The 18,510-nt window shown below is 58.5% G+C and overlaps 7 protein-coding genes across 7 annotated transcripts; 2 read left to right on the forward strand and 5 right to left on the reverse strand.

Annotated features, from left to right (window-relative positions):
* Nucleotides 1–2,903: 2,903 nt before the first annotated feature.
* On the forward strand, nucleotides 2,904–6,834 carry SPBR_01225 (uncharacterized protein; the record flags this gene model as incomplete). Its single annotated transcript, XM_040759536.1, has 10 exons — nucleotides 2,904–2,948; nucleotides 3,182–3,789; nucleotides 3,956–4,226; nucleotides 4,285–4,422; nucleotides 4,494–5,189; nucleotides 5,215–5,717; nucleotides 5,892–5,925; nucleotides 5,955–6,308; nucleotides 6,377–6,659; nucleotides 6,752–6,834. The coding sequence occupies 10 exons, from the start codon at nucleotides 2,904–2,906 to the stop codon at nucleotides 6,832–6,834; spliced, it is 3,015 nt and encodes a 1,004-aa protein (XP_040619087.1).
* A 1,465-nt stretch (nucleotides 6,835–8,299) lies between these two features.
* Nucleotides 8,300–8,902, reverse strand: SPBR_02057 (uncharacterized protein; the record flags this gene model as incomplete). Its single annotated transcript, XM_040760366.1, has 1 exon — nucleotides 8,300–8,902. The coding sequence occupies one exon, from the start codon at nucleotides 8,900–8,902 to the stop codon at nucleotides 8,300–8,302; it is 603 nt and encodes a 200-aa protein (XP_040619088.1).
* A 1,062-nt stretch (nucleotides 8,903–9,964) lies between these two features.
* Nucleotides 9,965–10,399, reverse strand: SPBR_02107 (uncharacterized protein; the record flags this gene model as incomplete). The annotated part of the gene is made up of 1 exon (XM_040760416.1): nucleotides 9,965–10,399. The coding sequence occupies one exon, from the start codon at nucleotides 10,397–10,399 to the stop codon at nucleotides 9,965–9,967; it is 435 nt and encodes a 144-aa protein (XP_040619089.1).
* Nucleotides 10,400–10,733: 334 nt separating this feature from the next.
* SPBR_02063 (uncharacterized protein) lies at nucleotides 10,734–11,321 on the reverse strand (the record flags this gene model as incomplete). Its single annotated transcript, XM_040760372.1, has 2 exons — nucleotides 10,734–10,777; nucleotides 10,934–11,321. 2 exons carry the CDS (start codon nucleotides 11,319–11,321, stop codon nucleotides 10,734–10,736), a joined length of 432 nt encoding a protein of 143 aa, XP_040619090.1.
* A 731-nt stretch (nucleotides 11,322–12,052) lies between these two features.
* SPBR_01528 (hexokinase) lies at nucleotides 12,053–13,908 on the reverse strand (the record flags this gene model as incomplete). The annotated part of the gene is made up of 2 exons (XM_040759838.1): nucleotides 12,053–13,716; nucleotides 13,782–13,908. The coding sequence occupies 2 exons, from the start codon at nucleotides 13,906–13,908 to the stop codon at nucleotides 12,053–12,055; spliced, it is 1,791 nt and encodes a 596-aa protein (XP_040619091.1).
* A 669-nt stretch (nucleotides 13,909–14,577) lies between these two features.
* SPBR_01420 (uncharacterized protein) lies at nucleotides 14,578–16,767 on the forward strand (the record flags this gene model as incomplete). The annotated part of the gene is made up of 2 exons (XM_040759731.1): nucleotides 14,578–16,381; nucleotides 16,457–16,767. 2 exons carry the CDS (start codon nucleotides 14,578–14,580, stop codon nucleotides 16,765–16,767), a joined length of 2,115 nt encoding a protein of 704 aa, XP_040619092.1.
* A 48-nt stretch (nucleotides 16,768–16,815) lies between these two features.
* Nucleotides 16,816–17,916, reverse strand: SPBR_01847 (glucosamine-6-phosphate deaminase; the record flags this gene model as incomplete). The annotated part of the gene is made up of 3 exons (XM_040760157.1): nucleotides 16,816–17,028; nucleotides 17,104–17,804; nucleotides 17,853–17,916. The coding sequence occupies 3 exons, from the start codon at nucleotides 17,914–17,916 to the stop codon at nucleotides 16,816–16,818; spliced, it is 978 nt and encodes a 325-aa protein (XP_040619093.1).
* Nucleotides 17,917–18,510: the final 594 nt, after the last annotated feature.

Genomic DNA, 18,510 nt, shown 5'->3' on the forward strand with positions numbered 1-18,510 from the left:
TCTTTTCTTGGCTTTTCTCGGGAAGGCTATGCCGGGCACCATGACCACATGGAAGCCATGTCGTTTGCAATATTTTGAGAAAAAGTAGTGTCGTATATGGGAAGAAGTGGAAATGGAGGAAAAAAATAAAAAAAGTTAAAAAAAGAGCCGCCACTATGCCGTATCAACGAGTTTGGACGCAGAAGATGTAGTGGGCGCAGGCTTGAGAGGACGGCTTCAACAAAGCCACCAACGCCTCGCAATCCCAAGAGTATGGACTCCGCTGTTTAACCCGCACAATGCTGTTCCTGGCAAGAGCTGTGGAAGGCGGCCGAAGACAGGGTGAACAGGACGGGAGAGGAATGTAAAAGCAAAAGAGGTTGAAGACAACTGCTGTTCTTGTGTTAGGTCCCGGAAGGCAGGCTGCGATTTTCGTTTCTCGATTTAGGACAGCGGTGCCTGTTGTCCTTGTTGTCGTATGTGCTGCTGTTCAGTCGTATGCCGACTTCCGTTCAGCTGAGCCCACGGAGGATTTTTTTTTTAAAAAAAACCAAAAAAAAACCAAACAGTGCTGGCACTAGCAAGTCAATACTGCAGTCGACAGACAAAAGAACGAGAACGATGTGATGGGTCGTTCCCGACCAATTTCGGGTTCTTTTGTTGTTCGTGCTACTCCGCCTTCCCTGTCCTTGTCCTTTCTTGGTGGAGAAATGTTGAAGGCAGAGAGGTGATTAATACGTCGTAGGTTTAGTGCTCACACCGCACTGTAACATTTGACCCCGGCCACAAGCCTCTTGCGTACAGACAGACGTGCACGTTTTTGATGCTTGCCAACCACTGAGAATTGGTAGTCTTTGTTTGCAATGTGGCCTAATGATCGAATTATTTGGTGTTGTCGAACCGGACAAGTCGGCAGCACAGCACACCGTTCCGAGTTACTTTTATTTCCTATTTGTCCGTCGGTCACGGCTGGACGCAGCGTCGGGCGCCGTATTGTTGGGTTCCTGCATGCATGCGGAATTGGGATATCGAGGTGCTGTCCCTTTGGCTGCTTCGAGAGCTCCCTTGCCCGCGCACATATGCCCTGCCTTGGCTGCTTGTCACGTTCTCAGCTCTGCTTTGGCCGTTTGCTGCTGCCGTGGGCGCTTCCCCGGGCTGATGGGTGTAGTACGTCGTACGCAAGCAACCCGCAGGGCTGAAGCTCATTTCAAAGTTGTGTTCCGATCGTGTACGCGTGTCTATGGGTGTTCAGGAAAGTTTCGATGCCGCGGCATGGAAGCAGTGTTACCTGTTATCTGCCGTCGTTTCGTTCATTGGGGTAAGTGTGCTGAGAAGAAGAAGGCAAGGTTTTGTTGTCTCTCGATTTGTGAGTCGAGTTGACGTCGCGCGTTCGCAAACGTGACTTCCAAGATTCGTCTGTGACGGGCATCGCCCCTTCCCCGTGTACATATAAAGTGCTGTCTTTCCGTTGCCATTTCCCTGGCCCGCCTGTCAAAAAGGGAAGGAGCATTGTGTCTCTCCTGCCCTGCCGATACCCTTTCTCCATGGCTGCCAGCAATCTAAATTGAATGGCAGGTGCGAACGACCGTCAGCAGCCGACGGAAAAATTGACGCCCAGTTCAAGCCGCCTTGTGGAACCGTTTTGGGGAATGGAAAAGGCAATTGAATAAAAATGGAAACAGCTCTCAAGCCAGGTCGGGTCACGGAAAGTGCATTCGTATGCATAATGCCAGCGTGCGGCGTCGTAGCTTCCCTTGGTTTCTGACTTTCCTTTTTGGGCCAATGCCTTCCTAAGGGCGTCCCGCTCTCCCCTTTTCCCTGTTTTCAACATCTCGTGATATTTCCTGTGGCGTTTTACGTTTTCGCACTTTACCACCTCCCCAAAGCTCAAATCAGTGTCGACACGAATAACAGGGACTTTGACATTTCGCTTTCGTCCGCCCCCCGGCGCCAGCGTCATTCAGAACAGGGGCCAGACGAAAACCAAGACATCGGATGACAGCCGACAAACGACCACCCGGCAACAAACTGTAAACAACACGTCACAGTATCACAGACACGTCCAAGTACAGTCGGTGGGTTGCACACGCGACATGGCCTCGTCGCACAAGAGCCAATATCACCGCGAAAACCAAGAATCCAAGCCAGTCGGGCGAACGAGCTGACACGCCGTATTTGGCAGCCCGCCATCAATTGTATGGGGCAGTGTACACTCGATTTCTTGCTGACGGAGCAATACAGTTCCCATTGGCGGACTGCACAACTCCTTTAAAGCTGTCTTCCACAGTAGGAATTGACCAGGCTATTTGCAAACCCCCGCTGCAATTGGGTCGCCAGCGTCCTCCATGCTAAATGTGCTTCACAGTCTGCAAGGGCCCGTTCACCACAGCCAATAATTTTCTCTCGAGTTCGCCAGCCCCAGAGGGCACGCAGACATGTCACAAGGATTTGTCTGACAATAACAGACATTTCCTGACAGCCTGCTCCGGCCAGCATGTTTTCCTGGCCATCACCTCACGCTCGCTTTCTAAAAGAGGAAACGAGCGTCTCAAAACCGAGAGACGCAGCTCTGCTACGGTGAACCAGCCCGAGACGAGAAACACGCTGACGAGAGACATCAAGACGGCCGTGCTGTTGCCGACGTGTGCTCACCTGGCCGCCAGTCGACAATTGTTTGTTTCCGTGTTGTTCTCGCAGGCCACGCTTTGCTGTCTAGGCTGTGATTGGCTACCGCATTGGCGGCATGCGCTTGCTGAGAATGGATGGATGTTAGGCAGTGTCCGAAGGAACCTCGCGATACCACGGCGAAACATCACACCGACGACCCCAAAATGATGCAAGGAAAGAAACAACGTGGGCGCCTTGTGGGGCTGGCAAAAGCTGCCTCAACCCTCCCAAACGCTACCCAGATTCGCTATAGGGCGATGTCGAGTTCGTCAGCGGCCAAGTTGAACTCGAAAGGAGGCCATGTCACTGGACAGGATTCATTTATGCATCGAAGCAGAACAAAATAACGGGCCGTACTGTATGGTCGAGGCGTTCCAACGCGGCATAGACACGAACAGAAATCAATAGACCACACAGCATACGTATGATTGCTTGAATATACATTGCTCCACGACTAACGAATGAAAGACGAAATAACATGCACAGCTTGACGAACCTTTACTGACCAAAAAAACCCCAAAACATATCACCCAAGCGGCGCCTCTTTGCCGGCGGCGGACCACGTGCCGCCTTGCGTCCCGGCGAGGAAAAGACCCGAACTGAGCCTCCGGCCAGTGGAACGATTCCACCGCCGTCACCACCACCTCCGCCGTCACCACCACCACCGCCATTGCCAGCGGCAGGTGCTACTGGTGCTGCTCCTGGTGCTCCTGGTGCTCCTGGTGCCCCTGATGCTCCTGGTGCTCCTGTTGCTCCTGTTGCTACTGGTGCTACTGGTGCTCCCGGTGCTCCTGGTGCTACTGTTGCTCCTGTTGCTCCTGCTGCTCCTGTTGCTACTGGTGCTACTGGTGCTACTGGTGCTCCCGGTGCTCCTGGTGCTCCTGTTGCTCCTGGTGTCCTGTTGCTCCTGTTGCTCCTGTTGATCCTGTTGCTACTGGTGCTACTGGTGCTCCCGGTGCTCCTGGTGCTACTGTTGCTCCTGTTGCTCCTGTTGCTACTGGTGCTACTGGTGCTCCCGGTGCTCCTGGTGCTCCCGTTGCTCCCGTTGCTCCTGCGGGTGCTGGGAGTGCTGCTGCAGTGGACCCAGAACCGTTACCAGGCACAGGCGCTGCCACAGATGCAACTCCGTTTCCACCACCACCCGTAGGTGTTGCCGAAGATGTCGAACCGTCGCCTGTCGCAGCCGCCGCGGCCGATGACGTAGAGCCACCCGTGCCCGTTTGCCCTGCTCCTGATGCCGAAGGTGCCGCCGCCGCTTGCCCATTGCCGTGAGAATCTCCATCATTAATGGTGATTGGCCGACTCGCAGAATCGCCTCTGCCGTCGTTGCCGCTGGTGTCTGCGTCCCGGTCTACGTACAGGATATCGCCGCCGTCTTCATCCCTGAAGATGCCTCTGGGAAGCCGCGCGACGCGGCGCGGCGGACCGTGGTCGGGAATGCGCACATCTTTGCTCGCATTTTGTCGCCACAGCCGCTCGTCGACCTCCCGATTCACCGGCCGGGGATGCGGGTCGGGGTCGTTGCCGCGGGTGCGGCCCATGAACAGGGCATGCTGGCCGGGCACATTCAGCGGCAGCTGGTATGTGCGTTCGCCGGTCGGCTTGTCGACGACAAACGTTTCGACCCACTTCTCGTAGACAAGCAGCACGGGGTCGAACCAGTCACCGCTGCCGTTGTTGGGGTGGTACGCGGGGTCGCGCGAGGTATTGACGATGCGCGTGAACGGGATGCCGGGCACGAGCCGGTCGTCGTTGATGCGCGCCCAGCCGCTGTCGGTGCTCTCAATGGCCATGTAGCGCATGCTGTTTTGCTCGCGGCGGCGGGCGGCCTCGGCGGGTGTTAGTAGCACGTCCCGGCGGCCCATGTTTTCGACGCGGATGGTCTCGGACAGCTGATGGCTTGCGTTGGCGACGATCTTCTTGCGCTCGGCCGACTCGCTCACGAGACGCTCGACCTCGTCTGCGTTATACACGGGCGTGCCGGCCGGTCGACTGGCTGTGGACGTCAAGGCGGCGAGGCGGTCGTCGCGCACGTAGCTGACATAGTGGCCCGACTGGGCGCTGTCGCCGGCATGACTAACGACAGCGGCGAGGCGGTAGAGGATGCGCGTGCCCGGGGCAAAGATGTGTGTCTCGAGGTAGCGCGAGACGTCCAGAAACTCGGGCGCGTCGACAATGTCGCTGGTCTTGAACGTCCGCTGCTGCGTGCGGTCGTACCCCGTCCGCGCCAGGTGGATGTTGAGCACCTCGGGCGCGGTCTGCATGCGGCGCATCCTCCGCAGGGTGCGTGGCGTCTGGCCGCAGCGGTTGCACGTCTGGCCCTCGACGTTCTCGTTGAAAAACTTGTGGAGCAGTTTCATCAGGCCGTCACGGCCTTCGAGGCGCCTCGGCCCGCCGCCGATGCCCGGTGCAGCCGCCGCAGCCGCCGCACCCGAACGCCCCGCCTCGGCCACAGTAAGGACGATGCTGGGCGCCCGCTCGATGCGCTCGCCGCGCAGACGCACGGGGCGCTTGCACATGGTGCAGAGGAACCGGTCGGTAATGTAGGTGCGGAACATGCAGTCGTAGTACTCGCTGGCGCGGCTGGCGCTGTACCTCCGCGGTGCGCTGTACAGCTGCGTGGCGGCCATCTCGACGAGCCACTCCAGGAACTCGGCGGCGTCCTGCTGCTGGCTGGTCAGGTCGACGGCGCCCACGCTGGGCATGTTCAAGAAGCTGACGGCGAACTGGTCCGCCTGCTGCTGGCACAGGTCGCGCCAGCTCAGCGTGACAAAGTTGTCGTCGTGCTGGCCCGGCGTCCCCGTCCCGTCCGGCCGACGCCGCTCGCCGTCGGCCACGTTGAGCGTGCTCACCCAGGGCGTGCCTGTGAGGTCGTACTTGCACGCGCGCCAGAACAGCGCCAGCATCTTCTCGTACGATTCGCTGCCGCTCGCTGCGCTGCCGTCGCGGCGCCGCTTGTCGCCGGCCATGGGCGGGTACAAGCGCGACCTCGCGCTCGGGCCCGGGTTCAGGTCGGGCCCGTTGTCGGCGGCCATGGCGTCCGACATGGGATGCACGCCATCGCGCTCCCAGTAGGCGACGGCCAGGTGGTACAGCCGCGTCAGCAGGTGGTGGTTGACGTCGGGACACTGCATGTACGTCCGGATGTTGCGGCCGTGCACGTACAGAAACGACAGGAACCGCGGCGTGTTGAGCAGGGCCGTCACCACGGCGTTGCGGTAGCAGAGGTTGCTCGGGTTGCGCAGCCCCCGCGGCGCCATCGTCGGCCGCCGCATCGGCGTGAGCATGTCCTGACGCAGCTCCGCCAGAAACTCGGGACGGGGCTTCCGCGGCGGATCGAATGCAGGGCCCGCCGACGGCAGCTCGATCGTGTGGTAGTTGTCGCCGCGGCTGGTGGCGTTGGGGTCGACCCCCTGCGGCTCGTGGCCCTGCTGGTACTCGGGCTGGTCGATGCCCTCGGCCAGAAAGTACCGGTGGGCCCGCCATTTGGCGGCGTGAATGTCCGCCTCGCGCTGCTGGGCATATGCTTGGCGCATTTGCAGAAGTTCATCGATCTCGCCGTCCTCAAGGCCGGCTTTCTTGGACTGGGCGACTTTGAGCGTCTCGTCCCAGAGGTCGTCCATATCCTGGATGGCGCTGCGCTCAAACTCCTTCCACTGCTTGTCCTTCCTCATTTCTGCAAGAAATAGCCTCCGAGACTGAATTTCTCTGCGCCTTCTCTCATTGGCAGCATCGTCGAGATGCTGTACATGGGCAGAAGCGGAGGCAGGCGCCGCAACTGCAGCCGGAGCCGCAGCCGGAGCCGCTGCCGCAGCCACAGCCGGTGCGGGAGCGGGATTGTGTGTGTTGGCAGCAGCTTGGGCGGAACCAGATGCAGGAGCATGGCCTGATACAGCACTGGGAGTTTGTCCCGGAGCACTGGCGGAAGCGCTTCCGGGTGTCGCTGTTTGCGTTGGTGTGGCTCCCGCCCCGGCTCCCGCCCCGGCTGCCGCTGCCGCTGCCGCTGCCGCAACGTTACTCGCATTGTTCGCAACGACTTGTTGTGCAAGAGGCGAGCTGTTCTTTGGCTTATGGAGGTGGGCGATGTTCTTGTTGATCGCTGGAGCCGTGGTGGGGGTGGCTGCTGTGTTTGCGGTGGCGCCTGCTGCGGAACTCGGTGCCGGCTGTGCGCCTGTTGCCACGGCATGACTTTGCCCCGATGCAGGAGCACCGGTAGCTTGAGGTGGGGAAGCAGTCTGCTGGGCTGGTTGTTGACCAGACTGTTGCCCACCAGGTTGAATGGCAGGCTGGGCAACAGCCTGGGCAAAAGCCTGGGCAATCGCTTGGGCAAAAGCCTGGACAACGGTCTGGGAAACTGGCTGTACGGCGGGCTGAACGGCAGGCTGGGTGGCAGGCTGGATGACAGGCTGGATGACAGGCTGGATGACAGGTTGACCAGACGATTGAGATTGATTGCCTGCTGTTGTTGCTGGATAGACTTGAGGGTTGAGTTGGGCATTTGGAGGAGGGTTGACTGGGTTCACAGGCGGGTTCACAGGCGGGTTGACTGGTGGGTTGACTGGTGGAGGTGCTCCTGGAGGTGCTCCTGGAGGTGCTCCTGGATGTCCTCCTGGATTTGGCGCAGCATTGTTTGCCGCAGCATTGTTTCCGTCGCCGTCGGCCATGACTTGCAATTTCAAGATGCAAGCGACACGTACGTTTATTTTGGACTGTGAGCGTAAGTGAATGCGCAGCGGGATTGAGCTGCGACGTGAATGAAGACAAATCGACGTAGATGAGTGAATGAAAATTTATGTAAATCACAAACAGATGAGATGCAAACACAAGGCTCGGGTGAATACGTGGGCATTAAAATATCTCCTGGCATTTTTTTGTCTCTCCTCTCCCTTCGCCTGTCGCATTTGACGTTCTCTGAAGCGACCGCATTGGGGTCGGTGGTCTGTTGATGCGAACAAAGGCGCAAACCAACAAGGCGGTCCGGAAACGGCATTCGATCTGTTTTCATTCACGACAGCCATACGATTGAATCGGGACAGGTCCAATTCGGGTTGAAGGGGGCATTCGGGTTGAAAGGGGCATAAACGATTTTGAACAAAGAAACTGTGTTGGCAGACTTGAAAAGAATGAGAACCAAGAGGCTCACGGTCGGTGTGAAAGGAAAACACGGCGCGTCGTAAGGAGGGTTCATTGACGACTCTTTGCATTTCTGCGCGGCGTGCAGGTCGTAAATTATTTTAAAATGAGGAAAAGTGACAAAATAAATAAAATAAACACAAATACAAGTACAAGTACGGGTACAAATACAAATACAAATACAAATAAACAATTCTAATTCGCGATACAGTAAACAGTCTAAGTAGCGTTAAAAGTAAACGAGAAACGTATCCTAAAAGCAAGGTAATCTAATGAAACATATACGTACAGTAACCGAAGGAAACAAAACAAGACAAACAAGACAAACAAAACAGGACAACCCCCATCAACGTCTACAACATCCGCGGCCGTGAATCATAAATATGCAAATCAATAACCGACACCGAGCAAATACTTCGTCACCATCCCCGCCACGACAACAAAACAAATATTATCACCTCCCTCTCCACCACACCTCTCAAGCATCCGCCTCCGTCTCGACCTCCATCGCTCCCCTCCGTTACACATAGTGCCACGTTCCGCGGCGCATCTTGATGAGCTGCACCATACCCTCAATGCCAATGCCAAACTCCATCAGCATCAGCGTGTACATGCCGACGAGGATCGGCACCGACAAGCCGTAGGTCAGCTGGGGCGACTCGTTGATGGCCCAGGCCGTCAAGAACCCGCTGGCCACGGCGGTACCCGCGCCCAGCACGATGCCGTCGTACATGATGCGCAGGTGCGGGTGGTGGCGCCGACCGCGGAAGACGATGAGGTACAGGTCGAACAGGGAGACGCCCCAGACGGTAAAGCCGGGCGTCAGCATCGGGTTGAGCCACTTGCCGCGGTCATAGTGGATCTCGGCGACGAGGGAGAGGGCGAGCAGGACAAGGGGCACGATGACATTGATGACGCGGGCGACAATGTAATAGGGGACGGTCGGGACGCCGTTGATCTCGCGGGCGGCGGCGTCGTAGTAGCAGGGATCTGAGCGACGCTGGGCGGGAGCTGGGTCCGGGGCGGGGATGGCGGCTTCGGCTGTGGCGTTGTCTCTGACGGGACCAGACGAGGTCGACGTGCGCGCGGAGTCAAACTCCTCCTTGGTGATGGACGAAGGCATGGCGGAGGATATGCTGTAGCGGTTCTTTGGGAGTACTGCCAAAAGCATAGAAAATGGACGACACTTGGGAACGATGGAATGGAGTTGTTTCGATATTGAGCAGAAGATGTTTGCCAGTACAATGAGATGGTTGACTGATGCTTCTTTTCTTTCTCTCTGTCAAGTCAGGGAGTTTGTCGACTTATGTACTCCTCGTTCCCAAGTCGTGCATGTGTTGAACGAAGACGCCAAGTGCTATGCGGGCAGAAGGACGAGACAACAACATAAGATCGGCATAACGAATAACGAAAAGAAAAGAAGGCTGTGCTCGAATTCGAGACTTTTCATCATCGTCGCCTTTTCAACACATTCGACTCCATCAACGGGCATCAACGACGGGCAATACATAACACAACGAGACTAAACCCAAACCAGTTCTGTTAGTTTCCATCAAACACAAGACCGCCGGCAGGCTGTGTCTGTGGACTGAACCCGAAAAACGAGACATTGACGCCCTGCGCCGCTAGCCTGCAGTGCCCCCATTTTCTCGGCTCGCATTTCGTATTTCGTATTCTTGCAAGTGGGTCCTGAGGGTCCGGTGCATCAAATAAGAGCCAAGCTCCAAACTTTCCATGTCTTGGGGGGCATCGCCGACCGATGAGAATGGTTCACTCTGAACGAAGCCTTGTGAGGCGTTCTTGACATTTTGTGGCGCACTGCGGAGTATCTTGGCTTTCGACAAGTTGAAAACCTGCACGGCCATTGTCCCCCTTGGCGCGATGTCTATTGCCCGTTCTTATTTCATACTTTCTTTATTTCATACCCCATGTAAAATACGGTCCATGCAATACGTCTTACTTGGTCCTTTCTTCTCGCTAATCGGTGACTGTCCCTGTCCTTTATTCTACCGTCTCCAACAACCCCGCGCCTTTTCTTTAGGCCTCGTGGAACTAGAGTCGTAACAAGACAGTCAATGGTGTTCCAGTTATTAATCGGAATACCAATATCTTGCACGTCCCCGTGCGGGAAAGCAGCGAGTTTGGCCGCGGTGTCGCGGCTGCCTTGCACGACCCGCTTCCCTCCTCACAAATAAACAGCGCCGTCCATCCACCCGCCGAGTCCCAGGCTCACCAGCCGACCCAGCGCCGAGCTCCCGTCGGCTCGCACAGCGTGCTCCTCCATGTCCCGTAGGATCCAGTCAATATATTCGCCGGCTCCAGATAGGTGCAAGATGTGCGCAATGGCGCGGTGGACGGCGAGAAGGCGTGGTGAAGGTGGGTCGATCGTCCTGTCTTCCGTCACATACAGCGTGCGCGTGACAGGCAGGTTGATGGCACGGTTGTGTAGCGCTGACAGAAACGACCCAATCCGGTACGTGTTGTACTGGCCATGAACTTCCTCAAAATAAATCCGGAACGCGCCAAAGTGACCGTGCATAAGAGGCGCGAGTGTGAGTGCGTTTCGCGGCCGGTCAATGTCGACGCCGTCGATTAGGTGGACGACGCCCCGGTCAAACATGTTTAAGATTGACAATGCAGCATGGCGAGATGCATCCTAACAGAATCAGTATCGGCGCACCTTATAACAAGAAACAAACACGTTCTTCATATTTTTTATGAAACCCGAAAAAGGGGAGGGACACACCATGTGCGAGCCCGTGCTCGCTTTCATTAAAGAATGCGGCAAGATGTGAGCCACTTCTATGGCATCAAGCTCGATCGTATCCTGGTCCGAGAACAAAATGCCGTCATCGTCGCGGGCATCGCTGCCATACAGTTCTTGACGTCGATTAAACTCGGGATCACTAAATTTTCTAGAAATAACGCAGCGATACCGGTCTCGGATAAGGCATTCAGCTCTCAGCGTCGATAGCCGCTCCTCGGTCCCGACATAGGCCTGTGAGTCCGTAGCGCCTTGTGCACGCAAGACAGCAGAATGGATGGCGGGTGAGGGCTGAGGTGTCTTCCTCGTCGACGCTTTTACTAGAACACGGATCGGGTCAGGGAACCAAAAGTATCTATATAGAAAAGCACTGGAACGCCAACAACGTACAGGGGAGAAAAAAGTTATCCATAAGGTACTCGGCAAACGCCGAAAACAGAGGCGCAAGCTCGTCAAAGTCGAGCGTCACGTCGATCGCCGCAACGTCGAGAGCAAGGGCGTTGCAAAACGACCGCAAGAAGATGTCTTGTGACTCGACCGACCGTGCGAACTCATAAGTGTACCGTACAAGGAGTGGCTGGCTGTACAGCGTGCGACGGGTGGTGCGTGACGCAGTGTTGTAGGGGTCGGTCGTCTCAAAGTGCTGCACGACGCGATAGAAGGTGTCGCGAGCCGCAGCGCGCTCCGCCTGGCTCAAAGGCTCCTGCGCCGTCGACAGGTCGACGGCGAGCTCTGGTGACGGTGATGAGGCGTTGCCGCCTGCGCCGCCGTTGTCCATGACGGGGACTGATCGGCCATAGCATTACGGTACAGCCTTGTCAGGTCGCAGCGGCATTGTGGCAGAGCGTTGCATGCCCAGGAACTGTGAAGGAGTTTGGGTTGTTGATGATCGCCGATTGAGGAGGAATGTTTGGGCTGTCGCATAAAGACTCCCATTCGGCAATATCACACACGTGATGTATCATTGGGGTGATCACGTGACTATAAACTTTTTTTGTGGGATGATTTGTATGGCAATCAACGAGAATGGAAGGCGAGTCATCTGACCACATATCTAAGGAGACACACGTGCCCCACTGAGCTGTGGGTCCTACATTTTTATACTAAGTGGACGAATTCCGTAGACACAAGACTCATGACCTATTTGCCATGTTATTGCTAGACACAGTTGTGGCTCACGTAGCCGTGAGTTCTCGAGATACATGTGTGTGATCGGCGGGTCTTCAGGTCTTATACCACCCTCCCTGGTGATCTTGTATCCCTTCGTGTGGCCTCGCGAGAGTCAGAATCGTAACTTTGGTAGAACTGGTGGCATGTTACGAGATCCCGTGTTCCCTTGTATCTATAACCGTACATGGAAAATGCGGCTGTTTTTGGGGTTTATGTGGGATTGGTGCTGTTTCAGAAACGTTGTGATGCGGTTTGCGGTCACGGAGCGCACAATGAGTAGTCTCATTTTTAACCGTAGTCTTTTTCCAAAGTAGTTTCTTTTCTATGATTTCACGCCGTCTAATTACTTGCGTTGTGTTTCACCGGCCTGGGACGCTGTCCTAAAGTTTCCGCCGTAGATTCCTGTTTGACGGCCGCATGGACCATCAGAGCCGCACCGACAACACTTCCGTCACGGCAGAACCCGGTGCGAATCCGGGCATCTCCAGCCGGACCGATGCCGGAAACTTGGCGCAAGGCGACCCGCATGTCTTTCTCGAAAGTCGGATGAAACTCAATGACGGAGCCGGTCATGCCGATGTCAATCATGGGCAAGGACGACGGCAAGACCGACGGCAAGACCGACGGTGAGGGTGATGTCGACGGTGACGGCGAGGGTGGCTGCAGCAAAGACACGGCCGGTTTTGTTTCTGCCTTTAGATGGCGGCCGAAGCACAAAGCAAACGGTGCCAACAGGATGCGGCGTGCTTTACCAAAGATAGAGGACAGACTCCTCTTCGGGGCAGATGTTGGTACAGTCGTGGCCGTGCCGTGCACGGCTATTGTCATGATTTGTTTCTCCCCTCGCTTCTCCTCCAAGATGGCTCCGTCAGTCGACAAAAGGCCAGACTGCAGCACAATGGCCCCTGTGGCGGCACCAATAAGCCGCGCGGCGCGCGTGACAATCGCGGTGGACAGGCGCTGAAAGATGCACACATCGGCAGCCGAGACACCGGCGGCGCCCAGCGTGCTGGCCAGCAGCTGAATTGCCGTGGCCATGCAGGCATCGTCGTCTCCTTCAAGAGACGCTAGACCAGACAGAAGCGACGCATCGATGCTCTCTTTCTGGAACAGGGGGGCGTCTGCGTCTGGCACGCGCAAGTCGAAGACACCCTTGCCGTACAGCTCGACCGCGGCCAGTCGCAGGAGCTCGCCCAAGTACATGCCCGACACGCGCTTCTCCAGCATCTGGAGGCCGCCGTCCGTCGACTGTGCGTCGACCATGTCGTCGAAGCGCGTCCGCGGCAGCACACGCATGCCGTCATCCATGCAGCCCCATTCGGTGTTCATGGCCACGACGCCCGTCTGGGCGGCCCTATGGTCGGCCCTGTGGTCGGCTCCGTGGTTGACAGTCCGCTGTACATTTTGCCGCTTCTCGACGTACGCAGCGTTGGTGCCGGTGCCGACAATGACGCAGGTCAGGGTGGTGGCGCCTGGACCGGATGACGTGTACGCGCGCGTCAGGAGAGACCCGACGCTGTCGTTGGCGAGGGCGGCCACGCGCACCGGCAGCCTCTGTGCATCGGTCGCCGCTTGCAGCATCGCGCAGGGGTCGCGGCCCAGAGCGCTGGGAATGTCCCAGCCCTTGTCCCAGTGCAGCAGCGTGCCGGCGGCGAGCGACGTCTGTGTGCAGGTGAAGGAAAATGTGAAACCAAGGGATAGCGCTTCCTTTTGGGTGGCATCCGGACCGAGCGCCTGCCGCGCTCGCAGAAACTCGCCAATCTGCGTGGCCACCCAGTCAAAGAGTGGTTCATGCCGTGCGTTGACGCGCACATGATGGGGCACTGTGTGTTTCTGCTGCTCGACGGAAAACGTGCCGTCACCGTGCAGGTCCACCAGACTTATGCGGCAGTTGGTGCCGCCGAGGTCGACGGACAGAAAGCGGCCCTTTTCGGAGCCGTCGGGGATGGCGGTGACAAACGATGGGTGCTGGAAGGGAAGGCGGTCGTCGCGGAGGCCGGACTCTGGAATGCGAATATCGTGTTAGTCCGTGCTCATCCATGTACTGCAGCTCCCTGGATAGACATACTCAGCTGTTGCAGCAAATAGTCTGCTGTCACGCGGACGTCATCGGACGAAAAGGCAAACGATGCAACAATATCGTCGACGCACGATGCTTTGTGAGACGGGTCGGATGATGCACCAGGGGAGGTCATGGTCGGGAACGATTGCAGTGTCAATCATGCAATCCGATACGGCCAGCACAGTGAAGACACGAAGATAAAACAAACAGGCGCAGACATGGCCAAATGAAGACGGATTGACACTTTATGAAGAGGACTCTTTGGGTAATCCACAATCATGAAGGCGAAAGAAAGAATAAGGCGCGACGTAATCGAACACGGCCCGAGCTAGCTGGATGTCGTGCGCAAGCCATTCCACACAAACACGGTAGCAGTCCACAAGAGTACATAACCCGGACCAAACAACTATTTTCTCGTTGGAAATGGAGAACAACCCGTAAACCGGTGTAAGACGACAAATTTGGTTTGGATGACCGGCCGGCAAAGTGCGGAACTACCCGGTTAGAGCGGGGAATGCCGGCGATTATGCCGCGTTTACCAAAAGAGGAAGGTATCTCTCAGACTGGTTAAATCACAATCGAGCAGCCCACCGAGAAACGCCGACAATCACCGGAAAACCCCCCTTCTAGCAGGTTATATGTGCACGGCACCCGGTCGTCCGCCGTACTTTGCCGTCTTACACCAACAGTACAGACATGATTGACCCAAGGCAAACGCTCGGAAACCCACAGACACCCGCTGCCAGCCGACGTGTCCCGCGCAAACACGGAAACACTGCCGCCCACCACGCACAATACACAAATGGCGTCACACTCCACGACCCAGTCCAACAAGCGGCCCCGCGTGTCGTTCGGGCCGGATGAACGGCCTCTCTCTACACCCTGGCCGGGCCGAGATCGTGCGCCGTCCGTAGACGCCGCCGAGCACCGCCACGTGCCCAAGGCGAAGAAGGCCTGCGTCAACTGCCGTAGCCAAAAGATGCGTTGCGTGCCCAGCGACGACGACCCGCGCACGTGCCGGCGTTGCCAGCGGACCGCCGTGCCGTGCACGTTTGTGCCGCGTGCCAACGCCGCGGTCCTGCCGTCGCAGTCGTTGATGCCGTTGATGCCGTCCATGTCGCCGCCCACAGCCACAGGAGCCTTGGATGCCCCCTTCAAGAGCGACGTGCTGCGGCGGTTGCGCGCCGTCGAGGAGTACCTGGGGCTCGGGCCGTCGTCGTCGGCAGCAGCTACAGCCGGGCATGTGGACGCAGCCCCCCCGGTGGAGGGTGCCGAGGGACACGATGCAGCGGCCAACGACGTAAACTCTGCCGTGGACGACGAAGACATGTCGGACCTGCCTCCCTCCTACGCATCGCTCGGCGCACTTTGGCAGGCGGTGGGCGTTCTCCGGACCACCGCGCCGACGTCCACGCCGCGGCGCCTTTGGAAGAAGCGCACGGTCGGCGCGCTGTGGCTGGCGTTCCACGACCGCATGCCCGGGCTGCACTTCATGCCGCGCAAGCAGATTTTCTCGGTGCCGCAGCCGCTGCTGCTGGCGTCCATCCTGTTCTGCTCGAGCGTCCGCGGGCCGGCCGAGTCGGCGGCGGATCTCGCGCCGCACTACTATGCGGTGCTCTGCAACGCCATTGCGCAGCTCAGCATCCCAGACAGCGCCATGGGACGGCCGCACCCGCCAACGGACGGCGGGCTGGCGGGCGCGACGGACGCCGACGAAGAGTGGGCCTTCCAGACCGTGCTGGGGATTGTCCTGGCGGGCCTGCTGACGGAGGCGAGCAACCGCGTGGTCGGGCTGTGGATCTCGGTGGCGCACCGGCTGATCCTCGAGCACTGCCCATCGTCGCTGGCGGACGGGGAGGGCCCAAGTGGCGGCGGCGGCGGAGATGGTGGCCGCCGCGAGTGGCGCAAGCTGTTCAGCGGCGTGCAGATTATCGATCTCGAGCACGCGTCTCTGCACCTCAGCTGCCCCGTCATTCCGATTGAAAGCCCGCTGCCGGCACTCCACGTCGGCTACCGCGACCCGCTGTACCGCCTGAGCCGCATGATGCACACGGGGCTGACGCATTTCACCGGACGGGGGCTGCCGACCATCTGGTCCGTCTTTACGAGCGATGCGGACGTCACGCGAAGCACCGGCGGCGCCAGCACGCCTCCATTTACGGCCATTGATGCCGCTGTGATCCGCGACTGGGCGCGCCAGCTCGACGACTGGCTGGTGGAGTTTAGCCGCAGCACGCCGCAGCTGGCCACGCTGGTCGCCGCCAGCACAAGCACAAGCACAAGCACAAGCACAAGCACGACCGCCGGCACAAGGACAAGCACAACCGACACATCGGCGGTGACGGAGCACCGGCGCCTCGTGTTCCGGCAGTACGTGCTGCACCGGCTGGTCGTGCTGAGCATCTACCACCCGGCACGCGGGTGCGATCTGTGGAGCAACAGCATCACGCCGCAAGAACAGCACGAGCTGCTGCTGAGCGCGCGGGCGACCCTGAAGCTGTACCAGCACGACGACAGCATCTGGGCCAACTGGGACCTGGTGATGATTACCTGGGCGGCGCTGATTGTCCTCCAGGGGGTGGAAGGGGGCGTTGGCGAGGTGGACGGTATGTATACTGCAGTGAAGGTGAAAGCAATCAAATTGAAGGAAAACAGTAAAGCGGCCATGTCTAACAAAACAGATCTACAAAACATCCAGGTCCATCTCACGATGCTCAAGCAATTCTACGAGCCAAAGTCGCCCATGTGCAGCCGCCTGATTGCACGCCTCGAGGCGAGCCTCCAGGGCGTCCACACTCCGGTGGCGCCGGGTCCGCAGCAGCAGTACAACAATGCGCAGCAACCGCCGCCAAACCAAAGCCAGTTCCAGGCGCCACAGCCGTCCTTTCTCGACCGCACTTCGTCGGGCCTCGGCTACCAGTCGTGGCACATCTTTGATCAGGCCAGTCTGGAGCACATTGGCTACCCAGATTGGTCCATTTTGCGGCAGTAGACACGCTTCGATGGTCCCAATCGAACAGCGAACAACAGGTCGTTGTGTTCACTGCCGCATGAGCGCAAACGGAATCGTGGCCGAGCGCACAGCCAACATCTTGGGGCTGCCGATGCGGGAGGACATGCTGTCTGGGGTCAGCTCGCCGTTCTCGGCCGCCATGGCGGCCACCGCTGTGTCTAGTCGCGGCGGCGTCTGTGCGGCCCGCGGCAGCCCGGGCTGTGACGCCAACTGCACCGTCTGCTCGACGCCGCGAAAGTACTGCATGTGTGTTAGCGGTGGACAGAGCGTCGAACGTATCGCATCGTCTACTGGCGGATGCGGGCAGCCACCTACGTTGATCGTCTTCACCTTGCACTCCACGGTGGCCTCGTCGTCGACCACCACCAGACTGCGCGGGTGCAGCTGCAGGCTGCTCAGCGTGCACATGTGGCTCACGCCGCCCTCGACCGCCTGCTGCACCGCCAGCGCCTTGCGCGCCCCGGTGGCGATGACCACGACCTCGCGCGCGTCCAGCACCGTGGCCACGCCGACCGTCAGGGCCATCTGGGGCACGGCGGCGGCGTCCGCGCCAAAGAAGCGCGCATTCGCCCGCCGCGTCTCGGGCGCCAGCGACTTGATGCGCGTGCGCGACGCCAGCGACGACCCCGGCTCGTTAAAGGCAAGGTGGCCGTCGCTGCCGACGCCGCCCAGGAACAGCTCGATGCCGCCGACGGCGCGGATGGCCGCCTCGTAGCGGGCGCACTCGCCCGCGTAGTCGCCGCCGGGCGGGTTGCCGTCGAGGATGCGCACGTGGTCGGCCGGGATGTCGATGTGGCGGAACAGGTGGGCGAACATGAAGCTGTGGTACGACTGCGGGTGGTCGCGCGGCAGGGCCACGTACTCGTCCATGTTGAACGTCACGACGTGGCGGAAGGAGACGCGGCCGGCGGCGTAGGCGGCGACCAGGAAGCGGTAGATGAGCAGCGGGCTGGAGCCGGTGGGCAGGCCGAGCACAAAGGGCCGCTCGGCCGACGGCGCAAAGGCATTGATGCGGTCTGCTGTGAGTGAGCGCTCACTTTGGCGGGCCTAGTGAACAGACTCACCAACAATGTAGTCCGCCACGTAGCGGGAGGCCGCTTCGGGGTCAGGTCGGACAAGAAGGCGCATGTTGGCAAAGGTGCGTTTGTTGGCAACGGTCTATCTGTGGTCCACGTAGAATCGTTATGTTTTGTGTTTGAATTATATCTGGTATTCTGTGTGAACTGTGTCTGGTCCTTGTGTGAATTCCGAGTCTGGGTCAGTTTGAATAATGTTGACTGTCGTCCGGGTCGCCGACTGTTCCCGGACCGTCGGTATCCCAAAGCAGCAATGCGAACTACAGCCGTCCCTGGCCGCTTCGCCATTTTGCCGTTACGGAATACGAGTGAAATGGGTCCCGCGTCAACTGCCGGCCGTCACCGGCGGGTTTGCCGGACTGCATTTGCCTTGCATGCACGATCCTGGACGATCCTGGGCGATCTGCATCACACTCCATCACATCCATCACGAGCCTTCAGAGACGGTGGTGTGAAGCGGGGAAAGACAACGTTACCGGTATGTTCACCGGAGATTGCCGGTGTCGTCGGCAATGCGACCATGTCGAGACAACGGTCCTCCGCGGGGCTTTCATTTCCCACTAAACAAAGAGCTTAAAACTACCGTACCTGCGTAAGATGCAAAAGCTGGAGTGTATTGACTGGTGATATAACCAGTCTAGCAGAC

The sequence above is a fragment of the Sporothrix brasiliensis genome, assembly GCF_000820605.1.
Source record: "Sporothrix brasiliensis 5110 chromosome Unknown Cont18, whole genome shotgun sequence".
NCBI classification, from domain to species: Eukaryota; Fungi; Ascomycota; class Sordariomycetes; order Ophiostomatales; family Ophiostomataceae; genus Sporothrix; species Sporothrix brasiliensis.